This window comes from Mustela nigripes, unplaced genomic scaffold (genome assembly GCF_022355385.1).
Source record: "Mustela nigripes isolate SB6536 unplaced genomic scaffold, MUSNIG.SB6536 HiC_scaffold_148, whole genome shotgun sequence".
Taxonomy (NCBI): domain Eukaryota; kingdom Metazoa; phylum Chordata; class Mammalia; order Carnivora; family Mustelidae; genus Mustela; species Mustela nigripes.
This window is the reverse complement of record NW_026739562.1, coordinates 8,876,861-8,891,949: the sequence shown is the minus strand read 5'-3', so window position 1 is coordinate 8,891,949 and position 15,089 is coordinate 8,876,861. Positions and strand designations below refer to the sequence as shown.

The 15,089-nt window shown below is 51.7% G+C and overlaps 1 protein-coding gene across 4 annotated transcripts in view; it reads right to left on the bottom strand.

Annotated features, from left to right (window-relative positions):
* The window catches only part of LOC132008427 (centriolar satellite-associated tubulin polyglutamylase complex regulator 1), a 187,921-nt gene that overhangs the window by 3,895 nt on the left and 168,937 nt on the right, over positions 1-15,089 (bottom strand). For all 4 annotated transcript variants that reach the window (XM_059387035.1, XM_059387036.1, XM_059387037.1 and 1 more), the window contains 2 exons: positions 2,241-2,326; positions 466-661 (listed from right to left, as the gene is read on the bottom strand). In XM_059387035.1, coding sequence (XP_059243018.1) covers positions 466-661; positions 2,241-2,326 — 282 coding nt within the window. The remainder of the gene's footprint in view (positions 1-465; positions 662-2,240; positions 2,327-15,089) is intronic.

The following is a 15,089-nucleotide window of genomic DNA, read 5'->3' as shown; positions in this document are numbered from 1 at the left end:
AAAGAGCTGGTGCGCTCCCGAGCTGGTGCTTTCAGTCGGGGTGTGGGAGGAAGGGAATGGCGAAAAGGCAATGAGAGGCAGCCTCTTCTTGGAGGAGGCCCAAACTTGCTCCGTCTCTAAGGAGACCTTGTGCCGCAGAGAGCAGTGTCACCCTCCCTTTCTGTCGAGGGAAGTCTTTCTACAGTGAATGTTTTCCCTTTCTCTCTAAAAAGTCAGGGCCAGTGTCTCTCCTGGCAAGGAGAAGGGGGCCAGGCTGGTCATCTACAGCTCGTCCCACCACGTGGAGGGACCCTCCCCGAGGGAGCCCCCCGGGAAGCCGTTCGCCCAGTCACAGCCTGGTCTGGGGCAGACGGCACTGTGCCACCATCCAGGACCCCGGCAGCCGGGGGCCAGTGGGAACATCCGTTCCAGAGCCCGCAGCCCAGTCCCTGGGGCTGTGGTGGGGCCCCCACGCCCATCTCTCACCTGTACTTGTGCCGGTCGCACAAGTTCTCCAGGCACTGGGAGAACAGCGAGGCCTCCACTCCCTCCAGCAGGCTCGCCTCACCCAAAGGGGGCCGCTGACGGTGCTGCCCGCTGGATGACGTCGGCACAATCACCGTATTGGGGTTCTTGCCCGCCAGCAGGTCCTGATAGATGGCGGCCACGCTCTCCAGGAATTCTGCATACCGCGATGGGGGAGGGGCACAGGTCAGGCAAGGATGACCCGCGGGGTCCCTTCGCTGCGTCTGCCCGTCCTCCTCTCCCTCAGTGCGCCACCAGCCTCAACGCTTCGCGCATGGTGGCGTGGGAGCAAAAGTCCTCCACCTCCTGGGACCAGCGCCCTTAGGAGCGGGGACACCGCTGTGTGTTTCTGGCCCAGCGTCCCCTCCTTGGGGCAGCTGCTCCTAGAGCAGGCAGATGCCCTCTTCCCTACCTTCCAGGCACCCTGTACTCCCTTGTTTTTTGGGTATTTGCTCTGCCTTGCTGGAGTGGAAGATCCTTGAAAAAAGGCAGGGGTTGTGCTTTGTCCCCTTTGTGCCCTAGTATCTAGCACAGTGCTGGGCACATGTGAAGTGCTGGAAATATCTTTTAGAGAGTGGACCTGTGCACACTCGCTCCATCTGGCTGTGAGGCCACCTGCCTCTCTGCCCCAAGAAGGTGTGGGGGAAGGCCAGCTCGGAAGAGAAAGCCTCAAGCTGCTAACTTATTAAGCATTTGAAAGGCAGGTGGGGAAGATTCTCCCAGCTCTTCTCCAGGGTCCAGGAGCTCCCGAGCACTGGGAAGTCGGTGCTGCAGCTGCAGAGAGCAGGTGGCGAGACCCCAGGCTCCAGCCCCTGCCGGACCAGGCCCTTGGGCCGCCATCAAGAAAACAGAATGTGGCGCCTGAGCGAGGCCAAGGCTGGCTGGGGCCACTAGCTGGCATGGAGTCCAGGCTCCAAGGACAGCCTTCTGTTTACTGAAGAGCCCATTTTAAACAAGTCTGTTGACGGACACAGGCAGCAACCTCTGAACCCAGCATCACATGCGATGTCGCCGTGGGCGCCGTGGGAACTGGTGTGCATTTGTATTTATTCCTCTGTTTCTGTGATACCTGATTCCAGAAGGGATGTGAGGACACAGCCGCTGTGTATGGGGAGCAGCACGGGCAGGGGAGACAGGGCTGGTGTCTGCTTATGAAAAGTTGTGCGGGTGGGGAAATGTGTGCTCGCACGCACAAGCCAGGGCCGAGGGAGAGCCCTTTGCTGGCAGTACCAGCGCCGGGCGGCCCGGAGCCCTGGTTTTGGAGGGAGCCCTACATTCAGGTCCGGGCTCCCCCACTTACCAGCTCTGCGACTTCGGCTCCTCACGCCGAAGCGGGTCTCTGAGAGGACCTATCTGCTAGGGCCGTCCTAAGCACTAAAGTCAGGGCTATGCCGGGCACACAGGGAATGTCTGACACACCGTGGACGTGGCGTGGACCTCAGCGCAGCGTGCGCGGTTCCAGTTACTGTCGTCACTTAGGCCGCTTTGCCACTGCCGGCTGGAAGCGCCGTGCCTTTTCATGTCTCGAGAGGGCAGAGGGAGGCGGCTGTGCAGACTGAATCTTGTGACCACCGGTGGGGACGAGACATCCTGTCCGTGACCCACGGTGAATCACGCCACCGGCGGCAGTGGGGGGATCCATGGGTGCGCCAGGCAGCAGATGGAAAGGACACCAGGGTAGGACAGGCAGACAGGGCCCTGACAGGAGCCCACATGGGGCCCTGGAAGGCTCTCACCTGAGTAGTAAAACTGGATCTGGAAGGCAAAAAGGAAATCTGAAAAAGACATCAGGCAGTCCATGGCGTCATCCATGAGCACGATCCTGAGGGGAAAAGAGGGAGAAAACGTGAGAGAATGTGTGTGGGGGGTGGGGGATGGGGAGCAAGTGAGTGAGCTGTTTTCTGGGACTCCTGTCTTTTGGGGACAGCAAGACATTGGGAGAGGGGTCCCAAAGGCCAGCTCCTCCCCATCACCTCACATGTCCATCAGCGGGGCTCTGCCACCAGACTGCACCGACCACACGGCCCAGGGCAGGCTCCCAGTTCCGTCTCTGTGGCACCAGCTAGTGGCTGGAGCATGAGGAGGGAGGAGGGGGGCAGCAAAGAGAGGGTGCAGCTGCCATGCAGCCAGGATTTCTTTTCATATACTTAAGCAGTAAATCCTTTCATCCTGCAGCGAGGACCATTTAGTTCAGAATAAATACAGCTGAGCAGAAAGGCAAAAAGAACAGCCAGGAAGCTTAAAGAGGTCTTGGCAAGTGGCACCGAGATTTAAAAAGCTACCAAGGGCCCAAACAACTTCAGGCACCTCTGTCCTGGGACAGGGATGGCAGACAAGGGAAGAGGGGACAGAGCTGCTGGGCACTCTGCACTTGTGAGGGTCAGAGACACACCCCGTCTTGTGACGCCGGGGGGTCGGGGGGGGGGCAGCCGTGCAGCTCCTTGCTGTCTGCTCCCCCAAGGGGACCGCCCTCTGGGTGTTCCTGTCCAGGCCCTCCCACCTCTTAGGAAGAAAATCATCCGATGACTAAATGATCAGACCAAGGTCATGTTCATACCCTGCTCTGGGCCGCATGCAAGAGGGCATAGGAAGGGAAGGAAATTAGCACACGCTGGGCTCTATCCAGGTGCCAGGCAGGGCACCAAACTGATCTCCTGAAGGGGAGCGGGGCCCCCGATCTGTTTCTGACGGGCCCTCCTGGCTTCATCTTCCCTGTTTTGCAAAGTTGTTTTATTTTGCTGTCTTCGTGTATTTTTTGAAATCTCCCTTCACTGCCTTGCGTCAGAGGATCCCCAACCTGGCAGCTGGATCGGCTTCAGAGAGAGCCGGCCCTGCACACCTCTGGGGGTTGGGGTGCTGGTAGAGAGGGGAGAACATCAGGGCCGCTGCAGCTGTGCGAGGCGGCGGGCCCTGCTTCCGGGGGTCCCCGAAGAGAGAAAGCCTTCCTCCATCTAGTCTTTAGTCATAGTAAAGACAACGATAGGAATAGGGGACCCGTACTGAGTACCTACTTCATGGCAGGCCTTGTGCGAGGTATTTAACTATATTAATTTTTATTCTACAACATTCCTATGAGGTAGGTCTTGTAATTATGTACATTTCACATGTGAAGGGACTAAGTCTCAGAGAAGTCAGCTTGGCGAGACCACATAGCTGGGGGGTTTGCTCTACTCCACAGGCCATGGTACTTTCCATTAGGTCACACTGCTTCTTTTATTTATTTATTATTTTTTAAAGAAGATTTTTATTTATTTGAGAGAGAGCAAGTGCGTGCCTACAAGAGCGGGGAGGGGCAGAGGCAGAGGTAGAAGCAGACTCCCCAGTGAGCCGGGAGCTGTACTGGACATGGGGCTCCATCCCAGGACGCTGGGATCATGACTTGAGCCAAAGGCAGACGCTTAATGACTGAGCCACCCAGGCGCCCCTCACACTGCCTCCTTTAAAATAAAGATACAGAATAGAAACATTAACATTTTATTTCTTAATCTATGTGGCTAACTTATTTTCTTTATTTCCACCTATACTTTAAGGCCTTAATATTTCTCATGTATCTCTTGGGGAAGAAAAAAATCTGCCCAACTAGGAGAGTTGAACATTAAAATTCCAACTGGAAAAAAATTCAAGGACGGAGGGCGGACAGAAGCAATGCTGCTGGTAGCCACCGGGGGGCGCCCTGGTCCCTCCATCAGTGGCTGCTGGGACCAAGTGCTGAGCCACATAGCCCAGGTAGTTACTCCCATTTCTCCTAACCTAGGAGAACCCAGGCAGGCAGAAAGGAAAAGACAGAGAGAGAGAGAGAGAGAGGGCACAAAGCCCAGATTCTGATATCTGGATGGGGAGGGAGAGGCGACAGAGGGCAGAGATAAGGCAGGTAGGGTGGGCTGTGGTTACAAAGACATCCAAACTACAGAGGACAAGCGAGCTCTCCCGGAGCGCTCGGGGTGGGGGTGGGGTAGAGTCGCCGCAAAGCTTTTCCAACCCAGGCACAATCGGAGAAGAAGAAGGTCCCTGCGGAGGGAAGCCAGTGACCTTTCCTTCCTGCCCTATCCCCAGGACAGCTAAGAACCCGAATGGCCTGAAGTTAATTACTAGGGAAGAGCACTGGGCTGAGAACGTCCCCAAGCAGGAAACCGCGAAGGGGAGCCAAAGCCTTTGAAGATGTTACTTGGCTTCTCTTCTTTATCATCAACCTGGACCCAGTGCTCCTGTTTATAGCAACGTATTCCTTCTTTCTTCATTTCTTCATTTATATTGCGATACAATTCAAATACCATAAAATTCCCCCTTAAAAACGCACGGTGTTTTTCAGTATGTTCACGAAGTTGTGCAACCATCACCACTGTCTAATTCCAGAAGTTGTAATTCTTGCTAATCAGCATGCTCCCGAGACAGGCCCTGCCACACCAGGGCTTTGAAGCCAATTGCCATAAGCATCTTCCTCTCAGCCGCAGAGAGGACTAGAAGCTGCAAACAGGGCCCGCCCTTCCAGCTTCGGAATGGCCTGCAGCCTTCTGCCGGGGCCATTCTTTTTTTTTTTTTTTAAGATTTTATTTATTTTATTAAGATTTTATTTATTTTATTTAACAGACAGAGATCACAAATAGGCAGAGAGGCAGGCAGAGAGAGAGGGGAGGAAGCAGGTTCCCTGCTGAGCAAAGAGCTCGATGCGGGGCTCGATCCCAGGACCCTAGGATCATGACCTGAGCAGAGGCTTTAACCCACTGAGCCACCCAGGCGCCCCCTGCCGGGGCCATTCTTAACTGGAAACATTAGCAGCCTCTTTTCAGTTGAGCAGCTGGGGAAGGGGGCAGCGGTCAGAGGGCAGGAGACCCACCATGTGCGTGTGGCAGGCTCCGTGGGAGCAGGGCGGCGCTTTGGTGGACACTGGTCAGGAGGGATCGGCGGGCTGGTTGGGGGAAGCAGACCATGGCGGGGCTCTCTTTCTACTTCTGAGGGACATGTGGCTGGGTCCCAGCAGCGCTTGTGCAGGGGACCGAGGGGTTTTCTCAACTGCGGGCTGTGCGACTGGCTGCCCAAACAGCCCCCTGGATCTCAGCTCTCAGGGACAACAACACTGCTCCCTCTTCCGCTCAGCCTGAGACCTTAAGTCCTGCGGGCTTCCTGGAAGCGGCCTCCCTTGCCTGCCCCACAGCAATCAGTCACCAGGTCCACAGCCCCCTCCGACGCCCACCTCCACTTCTTTCTTGTGGGCCACTGGATGACCTCCTGCCCGGCTTCCTGCCGCGACTCTTGCCTCCTTGTAGTTGACTAGCCACACTGTGGTCACAAAAACTTTTTCTTTAAATGCGGTTTTGAGGGGTGCCTGGGTGGCTCAGTGGGTTAAGCCTCTGCCTTCGGCTGGGGTCATGATCTCAGCTCTCTGGATGGAGCCCCGCATCAGGCTCTCTGCTCAGCGGGGAGCCTGCTTCCCCTTCTCTCTCTGCCCGCCTCTGCCTACTTGTGATCTCTCTCTGTGTCAAATAAATAAATAAAATCTTTTTAAAAAGTGCAATTTTGACCACTTCACAACTCTGTTTAAAGTCCTTCATGGGCTTCCCATTGACCTTAGAACAGGATCCGGCATTCTTAATCTGGCTTATGAGCCCACAGGATCCACTCCCTGGCTCCCCTCATCCCTCTATTTGTCCTGGAGGCCACAGGCAGCCTCTCCCACTGGATTCTGGTCATACTGACCCGTAACAGCCTTCCCAGTGCTCCTTCCTTCCTCCATACCTTCCGAGCAGCCAGGGCCCCTGCCCTGCACGCCACCCTCCTCACCTACCTGAAGCCCACTCCTTCTTCGCATTGGAGCCTGCAGGCTTCCCCACTCCACACGCAGAGGTAGGCACCCCCTGCTACCAGCTTCCGCGGTTCCCCGGGACCTCCTCGTCCTGTTCATGTCTCTCTTCGCCCCGGGACTCTGAGTTCCACCTGCTCACACCTGTGTCCCTCAGGCGTGGCTTGACTCCAGGGTCTGGCACGTGCAGGGCCCATAGTAGGCGCCTGGCAAATATTTGTCGAATGAAGGAAAACATGAATACATGCGTGGGGAGGGCCACGGTTCTCTTTTCCTTTCCCCTGGCCAGCTGACATCTGAATTCGCCATTCAGTCTGAAGAGTCCACTGAAGAGGAACAAGCTAGGGTCATGGGACAGGGGCGGCGAGTCCCAAACCACCGCGTCAGACAGATGACTGCATGTAGATCCTTCAGCTTAGGAGCAAAGACTCAGGAAGAAGTGTGGGTTGAGACCCGACTCTTCTTTTTTTATGGGGAGGGGTGGGCAGAAGGAGAGGGACATAGAGAATCCCAAGCAGGCCTCCATGACCCTGAGATCGTAACCTGAGCTGAAGCCAAGAGCCAGACGCCCAGGCGACCTGAGACCTGACTCTTGAAGACTGGCCTCTGAGGAAGATGTGACAGGGACCTGAAGTCCGGCCCTAGATGACCTTCCAGCTGCTCAGCTCTGTGATTACAGCTGCTCTGTGAAGGAGTGAGCGGCCTGTGGCAGTGGCTCCTACTTCCCCAAAGCACGAAGGAGCTTCTTCCAGCTTGGACAGAGTGTGTGGTCCCAAGGGTGGGACAGAACGAGCAGCTTTTCTGTCAGTGCTGGTTCCGTAATTTGCTGTTTGGAGGGCCCGTGGCTGCAGAAACGCCTCAGAGACTTACACAAAGAAGCTTTTAGAAACATTACATGTTGCATTGTCCATCTCCAAACGAATGCTCGGACCCATGAAAACGTCTGGGTCTCTGGCAGTGGAATCTTGGCAAAACTGTGGGAAAAAGCAGGCAGGAGGTGACAGGCCTGTCTTTGTCTTTGGTGACAGGGACCGCCCCAGGTTGTAGGCCTTGCTTCCCACAGGCAGCTTCTTCAGCCTGGGCTCACACTTGTCACTGCTGCCAGAGGGCTCATGAAGGAATCGCCTGGAAACCAGGTCATCCCCATGTGCTGTTTTCCAGTTGATGGCAGTTGGCTCCGCACCCCTCGCCGCCAGAGGCCTCCTGCTAACGTGCCAGCTGCTCTGACACCTGGAGAAGCCTGGCGGCCACTGCTTTGAGGTGGAGCCAACAGGGAACCGTTGCCAACAAGAGTGTGTACGGACTGTGGAAGGTTCCTTGCAGGCCGTGCCGCAAGTCTGGAGAGGGGGCTGTGGGAGAGATGTCAAGGCAGTGCCGTTCAGGTGCGCTCTGAGTGGAACCATGTGGAGGGTGGAGTCTGGGGCAGGCAACCTTCTGGAATGAAGAAGGGACACTTGGCAGGGTCAGGGCTAACCCCGAGAGGGCCGGCCCTTCTCTCCCTCCCTTGCCTACTTCCAACAGCTGGGACGGGCTGGCTGCCCCGGGGTTAAGGGGGGCGCCGAGGAAGGGACAGCTTTCAGTCCGAACCTACTGACTTGCCAACTTTCTGTTCACCCCAAGGGTCAGTGTCCCCGGACTCATGGTGTGAGCTGCCCCGGCCTGCCTGGAGATCTGCGTTGCCAGCAGCCGGGGGAAGGGAGGCCAGCTCCACTGCTCCCTGGCCCCATTATCGTGTTTTTCTGAGCATCTGTGTCCTCGTCTGAAGAGAGGAGCTGATCGCAGCTCCCACTTCATAGGATTCTGGTGAAAAGTCCATATGAGGCTGCACTGTGTTTTGTGTGTAATGAACACTCAAAATAAGCGTGAGTTGCTATCAATAAGTGTATTCCAGTTGGCTGAAGGTGCTGGAAGAGCTCAAAATAGCAAATAAAAATAGAGCTTGGAGGAAGCGAGTGCTACCAGTGCCCAGCCACACGGAGGCTGTCGGGCGGAAGCCAACTATCTAGTTTCGAGCCCACTTTGGGGGGAAGCCGGTCCTCAGCCAGAAAGAAGAGCCACCATCCATGAAGGCACGTCTTTTGGAGGTCAGACGCCCGGGGTCTGTCATGGGTGAAGCGGGTCCCCCAGCGTGCTGGGACTCACGGTGCATCGGCGGGCTGTGCCTTCAGATCCCCGAGTGAGGATGAAACCATGTGCGGGCCACCTCCTGTGGCTGGGGGGAAGAAGCTGCTGCTGAGGCTTCCAGGGACACTTCCTTTGGGTCATCTCTCTTCTGGTCCGTGGGGGGTGCACCCTCATACTGCATGAGTTGCCAGGGTCGTCTGGGTCCCTGCTTTCCCCTGGCTTTAGCCTGCACCTCTAGGGTATCCCGAACCCCACCTGCCTGGCAGTGCCTAAGCAGCTTGATCCAGAGAGCGGGGACAATCGAACAACAATGGTTAATATTCATTAGGGCCTTACTGTGTCCGTTAGCGACACCCTTAACAGTAAGGAACATACAGCTGTCATTTCTTCTCATATCAATCCTAGGAGGTGAGCTCAAGGAGTATCCTCACTGAGAACACACAGGTTCAGAAAGATTCAGAAACCTGGCCAAGGTCACAGGTCAAAATGCAAGAGCTGAAAATTCCAACACAGGTCTCTGACCCTAATCGCAGCTGCACCCGGAAAGAACACGGAGGCTCTGTGCTGTCTAGTGGCAGTCACACCTTCCACTGGGGGCGCTGTCCCTTCTGCCACTCCCGGAGGGGTTTGTTCGCAGTGTAGAGTACTTGCCTGCTATTGGGCGGGGAAACTGAGGCCCCGTGCTGTTTCTCCCTGGCAGAGCTTGAAGGCCCAGGCTCGGCCATTTCAACCCCATTATCCCCGCCCCTCCCAAGGAGCCCGGCTGCTGGGGGCCAACTGTTTCACGCTCTTAGGATGAATGCCAAATCCAACGCATGGCCTCGTAGGACCCTCATTTCCTCTTCTGGTCCCCAAACTCCTCAAACTCCAGAACCACTGGCTTCTTGAAGCTCCTCTAGGTCATCACTGGTGATAGCCTGGCATCTCTTCCAGGCTGCTTATTTCCCTCTCACTGCTCTTCCTGCCTCCATCACTCCCAGCCTCATCCTACCCATCCCTTTTGTTTTACTTTATTTATTTTAAGATTGTATTTATTTGACAGAGAGAGAGAGAGAGAGAGAGCACAAGCAGGGGGAGTGGGAGAAGGAGAAGCAGACTTTCCGCTGAGCGGGCAGCCTGATGTAGGGCTCCATCACAGGACCCTGGGATCGTGACCTGAGCCAATGGCAGATGCTAAACCGACGGAGCCACCCAGGCACCCACCACAACAAAAAAGAAAGTTGTGAACTTTTTTTTTTTTTTTTAATTTTATTTATTTATTTGACAGAGAGAAATCACAAGTAGATGGAGAGGCAGGCAGAGAGAGAGGAGGAAGCAGGCTCCCCGCTGAGCAGAGAGCCCGATGCTGGACTCGATCCCAGGACCCTGAGACCATGACCTGAGCCGAAGGCAGCGGCTTAACCCACTGAGCCACCCAGGCGCCCTGAAAGTTGTGAACTTTTTTAGATTTGCTTAAGTTGCCTCAATGTGATGGGACCAATTTGTACACCACCAGCACTTTCTGAGAGTTTGCCAACCTCCCCAATGCCTGTGCTACCAGACTTTGGAATTTAAAACTTTGGTCATTTGATGTGAGGTGGCATTTTGATTTAGTTGGCATTTCCCTGATTCCTAGTGAGTTTGGGCATGAAAATGTGTGCATATGTTTAGGAGCTGTTAGAGTTTTCTGCGTCTGCTCAGATAGGCCTTGGATAATGGTTTGGATAATTTTTCAACTTCTTTGTCTTTTCCTTATTGATTTTTAGGAGTTCTTCATAAAAACTTTTTTAGACTAACAATTCTGCATACCAGTCTATTGTTAATTATACACCAAAATATCCTTTTTTAGTCTCTGGCTTATCTTTCAACTTTGTTTATGCTTTCATTGAGCAGAAGATTTTAAATCTTTTTTTTTTTTTTAAAGATTCATTTACTTATTTCAGAGAGAGAGAGGGCAGGGAGGAGGACAGAGGGAGAGAAAATCTAAGCAGACTCCCCACTGAGCACAGATTCCCACGTGGGGCTCAGTCTCAAGAGCCATGAGACCACGATCTGAGCCCAAACCAAGAGTAGGACGCTTAACTGACTGAGCCACCCAGGTGCACCTTGACTTCCTGGATCTTAAGAATTCTTTTACCTGCTAGCCATACATATATTTTCCTCTCTTTTGTAAGTCTTGTAAGTATAGTTTTGCCCTCCACACATAGGTCTGTCATTTATGTGAAAGTGGCTTCTGAATATGATATGAAATAGGAAGCTAACTTTATTTTTTTCTATATGAGTAACCAATGCCGCATCAATGCTTATTGAATTATCTTTTCCCCTACTCCTCTGCAATAATACCTTTTTATATATCAAGTTTTTATAAATGTGTGGGTTTGCTCTGGTCTGCTATGATGCCTTTGTCTGTCCTTACTCTAGGACCATACTATCTTAGCTACGATGGCCTCATAACTAAGTCTTGATAGCTGTTAGGATGTGTTTGTCTCTTACTAATCCATTAGGCCACAAATTCAACATCTCTTCCTCCCGGAAAAGCCTTTCATGATTCCCCAGGTTAGGTCTCATCTCCTCTGTGTATGTTCCTACAGCACTCGGCACTTCATTTACGTAACGTCTGTGGCTCTGTCAGCTTGTAAGATCCTTGAGGCGTAGAATGACATCTAATTTGCCTGCCGTTAGCCTCTCCACAAGCATAATGACCAGCACATAAGAGACACTTGATAAATATTTGGTGAATGAAACAATGGAGACGGAAAAGATGGCCTGTTTTGGCAAAAGACCTTTTGGGGGCAAGCTGGGGAAGACATCTAGGCAGAAAGATATCGCCAGGCAGAGGCATAAAGAAAGACACCAAGAAAGCATAAAGTGGTCTCCTCCATGCATAGCGTTAAGTCTGGAAGGTAGCAGATGCTCAGGAAACATTTGAACAATGAATTTGGCTATCACTCCCTATTCATTCATTATAATTTTTAAAAATAGGTGTTATTTTTTGACAGCCATGTGACAGGCATTTTACATGCATTATTTCATTAAGTCCTAAAAACTATTTTACGGGGCAGGTGTTATCATTGTTTCCATTTTACAGATGAAGAAACTGAGGCTTAGAGAAATTGCTCTGTGTCATAGGCCAGGAAGTGAAGGAACTGGGATTTGGGTTCAGAGCTGTCTGGCTCCAGCACCCGAGTCCCTCACTGTTAGGTATCCAGTTTCTGTGACACAGCGGTCAGCTGAAAATGACCCTCTTAAACGGGGGTGAGTTGCTATGTCTAGAACCAGATTCTTTAGGAGCTTGTGTGTTCAGATCACTGTGTGTATTTAGCACATAACCATGATAAAAGAGGTTCCCGGTTAAACATGTATTACTCACCAGGGAATCTGGCCTTCAGTAAGAAGTGAGTTAAATCGTGTTTTATTTATTTTTTATTTTTTTATTTTTTTTAAACACCTACCTTTTTTTAAAAAAATATTTTTATTTATTCATTTGGCAGACAGAGAGCACAAGTAGGCAGAGAGGCAGGCAGAGAGAGAGAAGGAAGCAGGCTCCCCACTGAGCAGAGAGCCCAATGCGGGGCTCAATCCCAGGACCCTGGGATCATGACCTGAGCCGAAGGCAGACTTTAACCCACTGAGCCACCCAGGAGCCCCTAAATCGTGTTTTAGATGACAAGAGAGAGAAGGAACTGTAATTCCTTTGGGTGCAATCAATTCTAAAATGCCAGGATGAGGGGCACCCGGGTAGCTCCGTCGGTTAAGCTGCTCCCTTCGGTTCAGATCATGATCCCAGGGTCTTGGGATCGAGTCCCGCATTGGGCTCCTTGCTCAATGAAGAGCCTGCTTCTCCCTCTCCCTCTGCCTGCTGCTTCCCCTCTCTTAATCTGTCAAATAAATAAATAAAATCTTAAAAAAAAAATAAAATGCCAGGATGAGACTGGCCCGTGATGCCCTGAGTCAGTACTCTTCCCAGTGTCGTCCCAGACGGTCGGCATCACCTGGGAAACTCCTGGATTATGAATTTTAGAGCCCCACCTCAGATCTGCCAAACTCCGGGGATGGAGTGCGCCATCTGGGGTTTCATAAGCCCTGCAGGGGACCCCGTGTCACTTGCACCTTGAATGGGTTCCAGGGGTGATGGTCCCCTTGGCACAGGAGGGAGGAGGCTAGAGTCTGCACACTAATCACCGGCAGTTCTCTCTTTACAGACTTTTTGTCATATGCATATTATTTTCTGACTGTTCTGAAATGAAAAAAGGCCAGAAAAATTGCCTTAGGGAGCTGAGGAAATTCTTGTTTATTTTATAAAAATCCGGTAATAATAATGCCAACATTATTTTAACAGCAAGAAACTATTATATATTGAGTGTCTATAATGTGCTAAGCAATATATATATATGAAACAAAATTCTATATATGTGTATATATATAATTTACATATATATATAATCTTATATAACTATATATAATATAAACACATACATACAATTTTGTTGTTGTGAAAACTTACACCACCCTATGAGTTAGTTACTATTATTCCCCATTTTACAGATACGGAAACAAGGCTTAGAGAAGTTATGAGAAATCTTCAAGCTCATCCAGTTAAAAGTGCTCCAGTGGCATGGACCCCCCAGGTCTTTCCAAGGCCATGATGCCTGTGCTCTTACAGGTCAGGGTTAGTACTACTACGTCCAACACTGAAAGTTTACTTTGTGCCAGGCATTCCTTTAAGCACATGACATACTTCTTCAATAATTACAACTATTATTATTTCCATTTGACAAATGAGGAGATAGAGGCTCAAAAAAATTAAATAACTTTCCCAAGGGCACAAGCTGGTAAACTGTGAAACCAGGATTTGAACTCAAGAAGTCTGGCTCCAACTGCATGCTCCTTGCCTTGGGGAAAGCCTCCCAGCGCATGGAGGATGGAGACAGAGGTTAATGCTGCCGCCGCTGCAGGAATGCATGAGGCAGAGGGCATCTGTGGCTAGGCCCATCCTGCATCCCATTTGCTGTCTTTCCTTTCCTGTGCTTCCTGCTCGCACCTGCTGCCCCCTCCACCCGGCCCCAGTGCTTGTGGCCTATAAGTCAGGCAAATGTGGAGACACCGTGCCCCCAAACAGGCTCTGGTGCCCAGCTGTTGTGGATGACATTCTCCTCCGCATGCATCATCACAGACAGGAGCCTCCTTCTGTGGCCTGTCCCCAGACCTCAGGGCTCCAAATTAAGGGAGCCCAACCATGAGATGGGAGAGTGCAAGGCCTCTTCTAGCAATAGGAATTGCCTTGGAGGCCCAATCACCCCCCACTGTGATTTTGATCAGAATCCTGGCCTTGTGTGTGAGGAAGTTGGGATCGTGACCTTCAGGACAAAATAAGAATAGCCTAAACAATTAAAGAACACTTTCTGGGATACATACAACTTTTTCTATACACACACCAGCTGGAGCGGAGTGGGTAAAAAATGGCATTGGGGAGGCGGGGTTGACACAGAAGCCTGAGACACAGGGAGCCAACAAACTTCTCCCAGGTCTGAATTCACCTCTAATTTCATAGCCAGGATCCTGAGGATGGTCCTAGGCCCTTCTGTTGTTTAACTTTGCATCCCCAGAACCCCTCGCACTGCTACTGACGAGGACTGGCTATAGTGCTTCCTCCTCAGATGGAAAGTCTGAATTTCCTATCTCACATCAGGTGTCTTGGTGAGGAGGGGATGAGCTTTACTTACATACCGGTTAGTATGAGTAATTGTAAGAATCTGTGAATTGGAGATGGCTGTGTTACTTCTACTGTAAACTCGAGGGCTTACATGTATCAAATTGTTGGGAAGGGAATGGGAGTGGGCGGGGCAACTGCAATGCTATGGCCACTGGGGGATGAAAATCGTTTGGAAGGTCACCCTCATTAACTTGCCACCCACCTTTCAGAAAAGGAAGACAGAAGCCAAGGGGAGATGTCACAGAGTGGTGGCAGGCAGTGATGGAGCTCAAGTGGTCTTCTTCTAAGCCCAATGCTAAGCTCCTTGAGGAGCAGGAACTGTATCTGCTCGTCACTGTACCCCCAGTATGCGTGAGAGCTCCTAGCATGAAATCAGCCCTTAAGAAACATTGGACGTTCAAAACCACAATGAGATACCACCTCACACCAGTCAGAATGGCTAAAATTAACAAGTCAGGAAATGACAGATGCTGGCGAGGATGCGGAGAAAGGGGAACCCTCCTACGCTGTTAGTGGGAATGCAAGCTGGTGCAACCACTCTGGAAAACAACATGGAGGTTCCTCAAAATGTTGAAAATAGAACTACCCTATGACCCAGCAATGGCACTACTGGGTGATCCGAAGGGGCACAAACGTAGTGATCCGAAGGGGCACGTGCACCCGAATGTTTATAGCAGCAATGTCTACAATAGGCAAACTATGGAAAGAACCTAGATGTCCATCAACAGATGAATGGATAAAGAAGATGTGGTATATATACACAATGGAATACTATGCAGCCATCAAAAGAAATGAAATCTTGCCATTTGCGATGACATGGATGGAACGAGAGGGTATCATGCTTAGCGAAATAAGTCAATCGGAGAAAGACAACTATCATATGATCTCCCTGATATGAGGAAGTGGAGATGCAACATGGGGGGTTAAGGGGGTAGGAGAAGAATAAATGAAACAAGATGGGATTGGGAGGGA